Source organism: Microtus ochrogaster, chromosome 5, assembly GCF_000317375.1.
Source record: "Microtus ochrogaster isolate Prairie Vole_2 chromosome 5, MicOch1.0, whole genome shotgun sequence".
In the NCBI taxonomy this organism is placed as follows: domain Eukaryota; kingdom Metazoa; phylum Chordata; class Mammalia; order Rodentia; family Cricetidae; genus Microtus; species Microtus ochrogaster.
The window spans coordinates 39,730,399-39,744,277 of NC_022012.1; the positions used below are offsets into that span (position 1 = coordinate 39,730,399).

At 47.7% G+C, this 13,879-nt stretch overlaps 1 protein-coding gene across 1 annotated transcript in view; it reads right to left on the bottom strand.

Annotated features, from left to right (window-relative positions):
- The window catches only part of Cep164 (centrosomal protein 164), a 71,089-nt gene that overhangs the window by 25,936 nt on the left and 31,274 nt on the right, over positions 1–13,879 (bottom strand). Inside the window, exons 8-10 of the mRNA XM_013346295.2 lie at positions 5,072–5,437; positions 3,661–3,741; positions 470–552 (exon numbers count right to left, since the gene is read on the bottom strand). Coding sequence (XP_013201749.1) covers positions 470–552; positions 3,661–3,741; positions 5,072–5,437 — 530 coding nt within the window. The remainder of the gene's footprint in view (positions 1–469; positions 553–3,660; positions 3,742–5,071; positions 5,438–13,879) is intronic.

Here is a 13,879-nt window from a genome sequence, read left to right on the forward strand (position 1 = left end):
TCTCTCTCTCCCCACCTCTGCCATCACAGGAAGAACCCTGGCTCAGAATGCAGTGCTTCAGTCCCTAAGAACATGGCTCTCCAGACATCCAAAAGACCACTTCAGCCCTGGCTCACGACCAGACACTCCACAGCTTAATCCAGCTTAATCAGCCCAAACCAATAAAGAGGACAGAGCCCTGGACTCACCAAAGGGCCATGTGCAAAGTCCTGCCAAGTGACACTTCACACTCCTGTCACAGCACACCACCACAGGCAGGCTTCATCCCACCCCCACCCCCACCCCACATACACACACACACACACACACACACACACACTCGTACTGCCATCCAGCCGGGTCACCATCTGTCTTCCAGCAAGGGCATACTAAACCAATGCCAACCATAAAGACCAGGAATTTTCCCCAAGCCCACACCACCCTGATGTCACAGAATGTCTTGGGTCCCTGGGACAGCCTCCCACTGTACCTCTCAGAGACTTGGGAATGCTTGCTCTGTGGCTCAGCTCTGCTGGACTGGCTGTCATCTCGTTCTTGACCTAACCCCTGGGCCTGTACACAAGAAGTCAGGGAGAAATGCATTAGAGGGCTATGCACTGTGAGGGTCTCTTATCCTGAGTCAGACACTCAGGACAGGGGCACTATGATACGTCTGGAGAGGCCAGGACACTGAGACACAGAACATGTCCGTCTACTGTAGAATGCAGTTTCCTAAGCTCTGGCTAAGTCCCTGGCCCACAGCTGGAACAGGAGACAAATAAATATAGTCACTACACACAAAAACAGGAGCCAGAGGTGGGGGTAGGGAGGACCCAAGAGCCTAGCCCGCTGCCTAGAGCCTGAACTGCTAGCTGCAAGGAGAAGGCAAGGATCTCCATGGACACCCAAATTCACCGAGGCCTGGCTCATCAGGGCTGGTGGTATAGGGGTGCCAAAATAAAATAGGCTGACCAAAGGCAGTGGGCAAACACACCAGAATTTAGGTGGGAGAAGGGAGGCTATGCCCCAAACTGGAGGGTGCCTGACTCTGGGGGAGGGCAGCGGCCTTCCTCCCACTGCTCCATTCTAGGACACGAGCTCCATCAGGAAACAATGAGCCCCCTGCCCCACAGTCTGCTATTACAGCATCTGTTTGAAAATAAACTCTCAGACGCTCAAATCTTATTTTACATCTCGGGTATCTAGGCAAATTTAGCAAGTTGGTTCAAAAAAAAAAAAGGCAATTTCTGATGATTTCAAATATTTCCTAAAGAAATGCAGTGGTGATGTCAGTTTGGGATCCACTCTTTGATCCAGAACGTCCTGCCTCAGGCGACTCCTATACTATGACATGGTAAAGCGTGGCTCACAGGTAAGGGTAAAATGTCCTACATATGAACCTAACTTCTGCCAAGGAAGCCAGGCCACAACACCAGTTCCTGCTCTCCCATCCTCTCCCTCAGCCAAGAAAAGCTCTGTGACAGCCCCACTCCAGGGCTGGCCCTCCTGACAGGAGCAGCGTCTGCTCTGGGACTCAGAGGTCACTGGGAGAGGTAGGGAAGGACAGACTACTTTGTCTTCCCCAGTGGGGTCCCAGCCCTCTACATCCCTCACACGCATTCTCCTCTGGCAGCCTGAACCAGAATTTGATCTGACTGTCATCTGGGTAGGAAAGGAAGGCCAAGGCTTGCGTGAAAACCCAGCTCCCCCAAATTACATGAAAACTAGCAATGCCACCTGTGAGTACGTTTCAGAGCCTGAAGCAGAAGGGCTCCCTGCCAGGGCTGCCACTCTTCATTGCATCAGCCTGGGCAGAGCCTGCACACAGTGACAGGCAAGCACACCCTCCCCAGCCCAAATCAGTCCCCTCTAGTGTTCCGCTTACCACGAATCTTCCCCGCAAACCACCTGCCTGCAATCATCCCCTGCTCTCACTTTTTCAAAGAAAATGATCGCACAGACCAACTGCACATCACAAACTAAAATCTAAGTAACGAAACAGGGTGACTGCAATGAAAGCTCAAAAGGAGTCCAAGGCCACAAAAAACTCCAGGACCGTGAGGCTACAGGGGCGGACTGGAGCTGGCCACAGACCACATCATTCCGTCTGCCCCCTTCTTGCTTCACATCCTGTACTTCTGCAACAAACCGAAGCAGTTTCCTGACAGAGAAGGGATAACCTGGGGAAAGCCGGACAGTGGGCCTTCAGGAGAGTTTTACTTCTCCCTAGAGCTTTAGCCCCAGAAAAGGAAGAGGACCCCAACAGGGGACGGACGTGGTGGCACTCTTGGAAAGCAGAGCAAAACAAGCGTTTAGCAAGGCTAAGCCTCTAACCCAACACTTCTCAGGACCCCAGGACCCCAGCCTTACCTAAGCCCCTGAGTTTTGTTTTTAAGATCTAGTCCCAAGGTGGAAGCAGGAGGATTGCAAGTCTAAGACAAGCCTGAGTAGCTTACATGGTTTTATTTTTATAAGGGCAGGGACCAGGGTGCTGAGACAGCTAAGTGGTAGAACACACCTAGCATATACAAAGCCCTATATTCAATGCCCAGCAATGGAAGGGGGAATTATTATCTTGACAGTGATGATAGCTTCAAAGGAATACATATGGCAAAATGTATCAAATTTTTCCCTGTAGATATGCAGTTTATTATACGTCACTGACATCTGAAGCTGTATCATTTTCTTCCGGTGCTGGGGATGGAATCAGGGTTTCACATATGCTAGGTAAGTGCTCTACCACTAAGCTACGTCCCTAGTCCTCAAAATAATTCAGAGATGGACACAACTTAAGGTAGTGTAATTCTAAAGCCCTCCCTGTTCCTAGCCTTGGGAAAGATGAGAGCACGGGAAATAGGGCTAGAGCCCCAGAGGACCACAGAGAAGACTGCACCTATGGTTCTGTCCATGCTGGGAAGCGGCTGCAGCTCCATTCTTCCATACCCTGAGAACAGGAGGCAGCTACAGGCTGGGCCCTGCTGGACGCACTGCCAGCCAGTCAGCCAGGGTATCTAGTACCACCCGCAATCCAACATGACGGCTGAAGTATGAACTAGACCTTCCTCTGTCGGACTGGTTGCCAGCAGGTAGAAACTGCTGAGAACTAAAACCAAGCCAATCCCTGACCCTGATCTATACCAAATGGGAGCAGCCAGAAGGACTACTGGTCTCATTAGGGCTCAGGTGAGCCCAGAAATCTTCTGTAAAGCTCCCAAGTAAGTCAGGTAGCATGGAGGCTTTGGAACACAGTGGCTGAACCCACCCTGCCCTATGGAGCTAGCAGCTTTCCTACCCACTTGTTATCAGAGGAACCTGACAGTGCACCTGCTCCAAGCCCTCCCTACCTAATCCTACCTGCCCTTCTCCATGCCTTCGTAGCCATGTGGCTAACATAGATAAAAATAATGGGTTAATATAAGTTATAAGAGCTAATTCGAAGTCTGAGCTAGTGGGCCAATCAGTTTATAACTTATGGAGATCTCTGTGATTTTCTTTGGGACTTGCTGGCTGTGGGGTACCGGGTGGGACAGAAACCCCAACAAGCCCGGCCCTCATGTTACATAACTTTGAGGGTTAACTGTCCCACTTTCCAGCTGTGTGACCACTGGTAAACTGCATCTCTGGGGGAAAAGAAACACCAGGCTCTCTCATTCTGCCCCACTGAGGCTCACTGCAACTCACCAGGCCAAGGAAAGACTTAGAAACAGAAGCTTCGGACTCTGAGAGTTGTGGGTCCTTCAAGTGTTCAAGGATCTCTGACTCCTGCAGGAACACATGACAGAGAAACACCCCCCAAGTTCAGGGATGCTATCCATGAATTCCCAGTTGGCCCATAGGGCCAACATAGGCCTAAGCCCAAGCCAAAAATCTACCCATTTTGAAAACTAACAGCCATAAGCACCTATACAAGAACCGGGCTAAGTGCTAATGCTGATAGTGGACAACCACCCCCTAAATTGGAGTGGGATTAACAGGAAAGGGGAGCTAAGAATAGTGGAGACAGGAAGCCATCAGTAGAGATATTTGACGCTATCTTAATGAGTATGCACACTCATGTGCGTGCGAGTGCGTGTGTGCATGCACGTGTGTAGAAGCCATAGGTCAGCTTCGGTCTGGGTGTTGCCCTTCATGATGTTCATCCATTTTGTTTTGGGAACGGAATCTTTCACTGGCCTGAAGTCCGTTTGATGCGGCTAAGCCGGCTGGCCAGTGAGCTCCAGGGATCCATCTATCTCCCCATCCCTAGCGCTGGGATTATAAAATGCTCATCACTACACCTGGCTTTTAAGATAGATTCTGGGGGTCAAAGTCAGATCTTCATGTTGTTCAGCAAGCACTTTATGGACTAAGCCATCTCACCAGTTCTGGAAGTGTCTTTTCCAGGACTTAGATACATTAGATACAAGCTCTTTAAATAAATTCCCTCGCTGTCTAAATGAGGAAAAGCTATAATGCCAAAGGGGCTCCCTCTCTCTCTCCACACACACACACACACACACACACAGAGAGAGAGAGAGAGAGAGAGAGAGAGAGAGAGAGAGAGAGAGAGAGAGAGAGAGAGAGAAACCTACTTCTAACCACATTGATTATTGAGCAATTTTATGACTGCAACCACCTGCATGTTTGGGCCTGGTACAATTGTCATAGAAATGGATGAGAAGAGCCATTCTGCTGGTGCACAACATTCATTCAGCTCTAGCAGCCTCACCCCCACCCCAACACACACACACACACACACACCCCTATCCTTCTTTGTAGGAACTCAGACTGCAGCAAACCAAGACAACACATAGGCGGGGAGAGGTAATGAGGAGGAACAAAGAGCGTGGATCTCCCAGGAGGGGCCAATGGAAAAGCACATTTCTGCTCTGAATTCCCAGGACCAGCAGGTTTGCCGTTTCATTCAGGAAGTAAAATATGCTGGGTCTGGGCATATTTGTCACAGTTAATGGCTCTGGCTGATGTTGACAGCTGGATTCAGCGCCTGACTGCCTGACTCGGTAATACAGACATGGAGGCAGGAAGCTGTAAGGAGCTGGAGAGAGCAGCAGCAGGTTCCAACTGACAACTGCCTTGGGACCAAGGGACTTACCTCACTGGCATCTGATATGTTCTTCTCCAGGGCAGAAGTCTCCTTGGCTGCCCCTTCCCTCCTGGAACCCTCCTCTTCTGCCTCCACTATGTCCTCTGCCTGCTCCTTTTTCAAGTCCTTCGCAGGGTGATCACCCCCAGGGCCCAATCCAGGAGCCACCTGACTTGCAGAAATCTTGGGATTCTCATTTTCCTTCTGTGCGCTCTGGGGAGTTGCCCCTCTTCCCCGGGATCTGCTGCCATCAACACTGCCCAGACTGCTGTCAGCACCCTGGCTGAACAGCTTGCCAGGAGTAGGGGGCCGATCAGCATCTGAGCTGAGAGAAACATCCTTCTTGTCCACTGGCTGGCTGGATCTTGGAGACTCCTGAGGAATGAAGAGAATGTCAGAAAAGTAGCCAAAAAGGTGAGAGACTGACACAAGACAGAGTGCCATTCTCTCTCTCAGGTAGCCTTTGTGAGCTCTGACCCTGTTATCCTACATAGCTCTGTGTGTGTGTGTGTGTGTGTGTGTGTGTGTGTGTGTGTGTGTGTGTGTGTATGCCAATCTGTGTCTGTGTCTGTCTATGTGTGTGTACGCACTGCACGTGTATGAACTTGCATATGGAAACCAGAGGTCAACATCAGTTGTCTTCTTCAGTTGCTGAGACATGGCACCTCACTGAATACGGAGCTCACCGATTTGGTCAGACTAACTACCCAGCATGCTCCCACCTGTCTCTTTGCTAATACCATTAGGATTATCGATGTGTGCTGACATGCCTGGATTTTTAAATGAGGGATCAGAACGCATGTCTGAGGGCTGGAGAGATGGCTCAGTGGTTAAGAGCATTGCCTGTTCTTCCAAAGGTCCTGAGTTCAATTCCCACCAACCACATGTTGGCTCACAACCATCTGTAATGAGTCTGGTGCCCTCTTCTGGCCTGCAGACATACACACAGACAGAATATTGTATACATAACAAATAAATAAATAAATATTTTTTAAAAAAAAACAGAACACATGTCTGCATCCTTGCACGGCAAGCACTTTACCCACTGAGTCTTCTCCCCATTCCTCCCAAACAGCTTTTCTTTTCATGTTTTAAGTGCATGTGCATATGTAGGCATGTGCATGCGAGTGCAGGTGTCTATAGAGAAGCACTGGATCCTACTGGAACTAGAATTATGGGAAGTTGTGAACTACTCAATATAGGTAGAGGAAACCGAACTCAGGTCTTCTGCAAAAGCAGTATGTGCTCTTAATCACCATGAGCCATCTCTTCAGTTGCCCAAATAGTTTTGCAAAAACACAGATTGCTGCCCCTTGACCCACAACCAGATAAACTGAATGGTAATTTGTATGATGGTACAAACACATCAAACTGGGCTTAGAAATTACTGCAACTCTGCCTTCATCTAGCACATCCCTCAGCCCCTTCAGTCAGACCCTGAGACCTTGGGAGCCAATATTTACTCAAAATGATGACAATAGCAAAGACAAGAGCTTTTACTTTTCATTCATTTTTCAGACAGAAAGGGAAAAATATGAGGAGGGTACCCCTCCTCTCCAAGTCTCCCTACACAAGCTGATCACCAGCAACTCCAGAGACCTGGGGTCTCTGAGAAGCAGATGCCTAGATGGGACTAGTTGGGTAAGAGATGGAGCAGAGACAACAAGGAGGACACAGGTCCACCACCTGTGACAGAGAGAGAAAGAGGAACACCAGGGCAGCTCTGAGCAAATTTGAGCCGAGCAGAGTGCTCAAGCAGGCTATTAGAGAAGTTCCAAGTCAGGCAGGAGGGGCCCTGTTCCCAAACCCCTCGTGGGACCCCCTACACTAGAAGGAAGTGGAATCTTAGCATGATTCATTGGGTCTCCTGAAAGGAGAGCTGAGCTGCACACTTAACACAGTGACCACACCCTGTTTAACACATACAAACTCACTAGTAAAAATCCACGGCTGCTTCTGTTAATTCTCATAGAGCTATCCAAAATAGAAACAGAAAGCCCTTCTCAGAAATCCAGCCAGTGATCTCTCCTGGGCTCAGGCTCAGAGCGTCCTTCCAGAAAAACATCTGTGCTGGCACTTAGGATGTCAGGCTGAACAACTCCTGATCAGGGATTTTTAAGACTTCCAAATTCCCTATACTGAAGATTAAAACTGGAAATATATTAAGTACTAGAGTTTGGATCTGAAGTGTTGTCAAAAGGCCTATGTGGTAGAGGCTTGCCCCAGAGAGGCATTACTGAGAAGGGATAGAACTCTTAGGACATGAAACCTAATTGGGAGGTCTTTGGGTTATTAGGGGCACACCCTTCGTCTCTTTGCTGTGCCCACGTGGTCATGCATGATGCACTGCCTCACCACAGACCTAAAATGAGGGGTCAATCAGTCACGGCTTCACTTTCAAAACTGCTGGCAGATATAATCCTTTTCTTAATATGGCTTAAGGTTTAATTCAGATATTCACTATGGTAGTGGAAAGCTGACCATTACAAAGCAAGCTCAAAAGAGAAGACCTCAGCATGGCATCTGCCGTCTTCGTTCTAGTGCGAGTCTGCTAAAGCCAAAGACAGAACCATTGCAGCCCCGGCAGCCAAGTGACAGGCTAATCCAGGCTCCCAAGGAATGGTAAAGGGAGGCAGGAGATGGAATCTCAAGCAAATTATTGTGCCTCTGTTCCTTCCTCTTAAATACATTAATCCAAGGAGGCTGGAGAGATGGCTCAGAGGAATAGAGCACTGGCTGCTCTTCCAGAGGTCCTGAGTTCAATTCCCAGCAACCACATGATGGCTCACAACCATCTGTAATAAGATCTGGTGTCCACTTCTGTACTGCAGGATACATGAAGGAAGAAACCTATATACATAATAAATAAAAATCTTTAAAAAAAATTAAGTACATTAATCCAAGGAGTGTCCGCCTTACAGGGCCACTTGGAGGGTTAAATGAGTTAATACACCTTAAGTGAGGTGAGGAACTTAGAACTGTGCCTACCCACACTGTCAGGGTCCCAGAAATGATCACTGATGTTCTATGATAATGAGACCCCATATTCATCCTCCGAGCATCCTCAGTGTGCCAAATACTCACTGCCTTAGATGATAGATGACCGGACAGACCCTGCCTGTGGGGCACTAAGTTAACACCGAGAAAAGTGAAATGTCTCATATGAGCCTGCTTGTGAGTTTTGACTGCCCAAAGCTAAGGAGCACTAGAGGGAGGTGCGACTGCCACCAGTCCCAAGCCTGCTCCTGGAAGAAGAGCAGAAGGTGAAGGAGAAGCAGACAGTAACCAACACCACCCCTACCACTATCAAAGCTGCTGTTTCAAGTGTGTGTGAGAGCCCCTTCTCTTCGCCAAGCTGGGGCCACTCCGCCGACACTCAGCAGGAGCTCCATAACTTGTCTACCAGGCTCTGCTGCTCCAAGGAGGAGAGTGACTTTTACAGGAGGGAGGCAGGGAAGTTCTTCTGCATATGTGTTGATTTTATTGGTTAATGAATAAAGCTGTTTCAGCCAGTGGCTTAGCAGAATAGGGCAAAGCAGGAATTTCAGGCTAATAGAGAAGGAGAAAATAGGCGGAGCCAAAGAAATGCCATGTAGCTACAGAAGGAGACAGATGCCAAAACTTTACCTGGTAAGCCACTGCCACGGGGAGATATGCAGATTAATAAAAATGGGTTAATTCAAGATGTAAGAGCTAGCTAGAAATACAATAAAACCATTGGCCAAGCAGTGTTACAATTAATATAGTTTCTGTGTGTGATTATTTCGGGTCTAGGTGGCCAGGAAACAAACAGTCTCTGCCAACAGGGGTACCTGTTTACCACAAATGTCATTCAGAAAATGGGACCAGTCCATGCTAGTCAGGTTCATCCTGGAATTAAGGAAGGCTCTCCTGTCCTAGTCCTTCAGTCAGAGGCTAAAACCTAGTCCTAATTGGGTTACCTAGCAACAAGCTTTGGCTTAGGAGACAGGGGAAGTGTCAGACACCAGACAGCCCTTGCTGCTTCTCACAGTTCAGCCCCACTGTGTTATACATCCCCTCCTGCCTGTGCTTGAGCACTGTGCTATTGCTCTGCTAGGCAATGCACATTCTCTTGAGTTTTTAAAGATATCGTGAGACTTGGTACATGTTAAGCCTCTACTCTACCACTAGGCCACATATTCTTGACACAAACACTCCCCCACCTCCTGACAAACTACCAGGCCTCACAGCATCGCCTCTCCCAGGAAGCCTTCCTTGGTCTTTGGTCCCTCGACACGCTGCCAAGTACCTATAATAGCTATGGGTTTTCTTTGTTCATTTTCCTTACTAGATCCCTATTGTGCTCAGAACCCAGTTTCTGGCAATATAAGGATATTCAAAAATATCTCAACTATGGTTGTCTTGTTTTTGTTTTTTTTTTTTAAAAAATACACATGTTACTGTGCAGTGGTGGAAATCTCAGCACTTAGGAGGCAGAGGCAGGCAGATCTCTGAGAGTTCGAGGCCAGCCTGGTCTACAGAGCAAGTTCCAGGACAGTCAGGGCTACAAAGAAACCCTGTTTTAGAAAAGAATAAAGAACGCATGTGTGGGGGAATGGTAAGAGTTGAGGTTCCCCTTCTTTCTCTCTTAAATGGAGATGGAGATGTAATATTTATTTGCAAAAGTTATGTGTGAATTAGACTATTTCGTTACAGTGTTTATGAAATAAAATATTAAATCTTAACTATTCAAAATAATGAAAATACAAGTAGACCATAAAACTCAGAGGGTGGCCAGGTATGGTGGTAAATGCTTTTAAGCCCAGCTCTCAAGAGGCAGAAGCAGGCAGATCTCTGTGAATTCAAGGCCAGTCTGGTCTATAACAAGCTCCAGGCCAGTCAAGGCAACACTGTGAGACACTGCCTCAAAAAAGAATATTTATTTGTATTAGTATTAGCATTATTGAATTAAAAATGCTTAAACTCAAAGTGTATCAGTGACTAGGGATACAGTTCAGTAGTATACCAAGTGCCTAGTATACCTGAGACTGGGCTCTGTGCCCAATACTGAGGGGAAGGGAGAGAATGCCAGATATAGGCAGATTCTTTTTTCTTTCCTTTAAAAAAAAAAAAGCTATAGGTCTTGGTTTTTATTTATTTATTTTTAAAGATTTTGCTTTATTCATGTGTGTATCTGTCTATCTTTGTGCCTGTGTGTGTATGACATATATGTATGGTTTACTCGCCAGAAGAGGGCATAAGACTCACTGGAATTACAAACAGTTGTGAGCCACCTGATAAGGGTGATAGGAACCAGCCCTGTGGTCCTTGGGAAGAACAGCAAGTGCTCTTAACCAGTGAGCCATCTCTCAAGCCCCAAGATTCCCATAGTTATACTGGAGAGAACACAATCCGACCACAAGAACACTGAGCTTCATCTAGGCAACTCTCAGGCTTAAACCCTTGAAGATGAATTTCAGCGGGGGCATGGCTCACTGATAGAGAGTTTGCCTAAAGTGTGCGGCCCCAGCTTCCACCTTCAGCTCCCTCCCACTCTCCGAAAATGAAGAGTTCCATGTGACTGGATGATCTCAATCTGCCTACCTAAACATAAAATTGATAAAATAAGGCAACCATTAAAATAAATAAATGGCCTTAAAAATAAAATAAAATAAAATAAAATAAAATAAAATAAAATAAATGGCCTTGGTCTGCGCCCACATCTATTGATGACATCCATAACAAAGCCAGAAATGGGGAAATTAAACACTGGCTGGCTGTCATCTACAAAAGGATGCAGGAAATCTAAGTGTCTCATCTGACTCCACATGGTCCCTGCTCACCTAGCCAGTGTCCCCAGGCTATTCCCAGGCCTAGCCCCCAGTCAGAATGCACTCCCCAGACATCTCTGTACAGTGTCCTGCTCCAGACTCTGGGTGCACAGCTCCGCTCTGGGCCTGTCCATGCTCAAACTCCCCAGCCTCCTCCTGCCAGTCTCAAGCCCTTCTGCATTTCAAGGCATATTTCAAGACTTTGCCTTCTGCACAAGGAGGGGGTAAAGAGGAGTGACTATCAGAACCAGTTCTTGAATATCTAACACTTTTCAAAAGTCATGAGGCTCCCCAGGTTGCAGTCCCACCCCCTCACCTGCCCAGAGCACCAAGGCACTTGGGCTCCCATGATCCACCCAGGAGGAGGGATGGGAAGGCTGCCTCAGCAACATGCCCATGCATTCATACTGATCTGGGGAGACTCCTGCTAAGCCAACCATCGGCCAGGGTTATTTTCCAGGTCGGGTGCCCATTCAGTTGGTCTCAATTCTTTGCACCCAGGGTTGTAGTTAGCACTTTCCAGTCACACTGATATCATCCTGTGACTTCTAAGCCTTGGCTCCCTCCCTCTCCTTTGATGGCTTTTCATCAGCACCACATGACCACACACTGCCAGCTCACCGCCCTCTGCCTCCGGCTTCCCATCAGAAGCCTTCTTGGGGTGGGTCCCATGAGCCCTTCCCTTTCCGTCTGTAGTAGACTAGCAATGGGTTTAGGCTGGAAAGCAGAGGAGGGAGACGCTGACAGCTGCATTCCTGCCATCCTGCTGTCCTCTTATGGAAGAAAGAGCAATGTGACTGCTTGGTGACATGGGGCAGCATGAACCCAGGAAGAAGGGCTGCAGCTGCAGCTGGAGCTAACTGCAAGACTGGGGAGCCGGGGGTCGTTATACACCAAGACAAAAGCCATTTCAAAGGTCAGTGCCTAGTGGAGGCAGCTTTGTCTGCCTAGAAACCTACACTGATCTCCACCACTAACATCACCCCCAAGAAAGAAATCCTAATACCTACCTCAGGTTAGAACATAGGACTCCCACACCCCATGTGGCAGACAACTGAAGATAGGTGTGTGAGGTGTCTAAGCACCACCTATACTCCGGACATTCCCCACCACCACCACCGTGGTGCCAAGCAAGCTAGGAAAATGTTTTTTTTTTGTTTGTTTTTTTTTTTTTTTTTTTTTGGTTTTTCGAGACAGGGTTTCTCTGTGGCTTTGGAGCCTGTCCTGGAACTAGCTCTTGTAGACCAGGCTGGCCTCGAACTCACAGAGATCCGCCTGCCTCTGCCTCCCGAGTGCTGGGATTAAAGGCGTGCGCCACCACCGCCAGGCTAGGAAAATGTTTTAAAAGCTCCTGCTCCCCACACCAGCAAAGGGAAAACTTCAGAAGTCCAAACCATATCAAAAGAGAAACACCTTTCTTGGTGACATCTGTAATCCATTAAGAAGCAATTATGATCAAGCTACAGTGGAATCTCAATCCACCAGCTGACTGCAAGAGACACACACCTACTGTACCCAGAGAGTGAGAAAGCCACCAGCCTGTCTAGATACCCTCCACTCCGTTCTCCCTGCTGCTAAATAAAAGACACCCAGCACTTCCTGTGTCCCAGGGAGTGGGCTAGGTGCTGGGTACACAGACACAAATCATGCAGGATCTTCACCCTCGCTGTGCCTGGTCCCCTGGAAACCACTCTCTTTCTCCAAACATGCCAGTCTTCATGACACCCCTTCTAGTCACAGACATCACTCAGGTGCAAACTGAGGGCCCTCTTTGAGTCCAACGGTCAGTCAGCACTGGTTAACCGTGGCTGAGAAGAAAACAAAGTCCTCCCACAGGGAACCGAACAGAATTCTTTACCCAGCTCCGCTCAGAAGGAGCAGTTTCAGAGCAGACGTGTATCAGATTGGAGATACAGATGGGACAGTCGGGAAAAGGGCTGCATTTGGCAGGAAGTGTTAAAGTCACAATCAAAACATAGCTGACTGTGCAGAACCGAAAGGCTGAACAGATTCCGGGATAATGAGCAAAGCTTTACTATGAAATGGTCCCGTCCCAAAGGTAGAGTTAGATCCCCTTAAGAGACGCACCTACAGTGAGGTCTCAAGTACCAATCCAGCCCCTGCCAGCCCCTGTGTGGACTGAGACTCCACGGAGTGGGGAGAAAGCAGGAAATATTTGTCAGAAATAAAAAGAGATTGGGCCAGTGAGCCCATTCGGTGGGTAAAGGTACTTGTGGCCCAGCTTGAGAACCTGAGTTCAATCCCAGGAACCTCATGAAAGGAGAAAACTGACTCCAACCTCCACACATACTCTGTGACACACACACATAGGTAGATAAATAAGTTAAAATGCAATTTAAAAAAATAATAAGGGAGGCTGAGGAGATGTCTCAGAGGGTCAGAGGGCCACAGGAGGATCACAGGGGCATGCTGGCTGACAGCCTAGCACCAGGCTCAGGGAGAGACCGTATCTTGAGGGAATAATTAGGCAGTGGTGATAGAACAAAAAACCCAATGTCCTCCTCTGGCCTCCACGTGCACTTGAGCATATGATCCAGCAAACACACATGTGCAACACACACAGTCACATACACAAAAAAAAGAGGGATAATAGAGAAGCCAACTACAATTTGTGATGGGAGCACCTTTGCTTTTCTGGCCAGCTTTGTGGTCATTCTAATAATATAAAAGTGATTTTGCCCTTAAGGTGCGGAAGGCACGAATAAAAACATAATACATAAGACCTGTGTGAGGCTTAGACCTGCAGTCAGTATTTAAATGCCTTCATGAATTGAATCTAATTGGCAAACTTCACGATTCATTGCTTATAACAAATATTTTAGGAAAATTTAGAGAACTGTTAATGGCTTAGAAATTAATAAATCAGGGGTGGGAAGTTAAAAAATAAAAAATTAACAAATCAGACATTAGACTAAGAACACACAGTTCCTATGACTTCTATGTCCAGGCTCCAAAACATGCACGGAAGGTCTGAGTGTGAATACGGAAGGTCTGAGTGTGAATA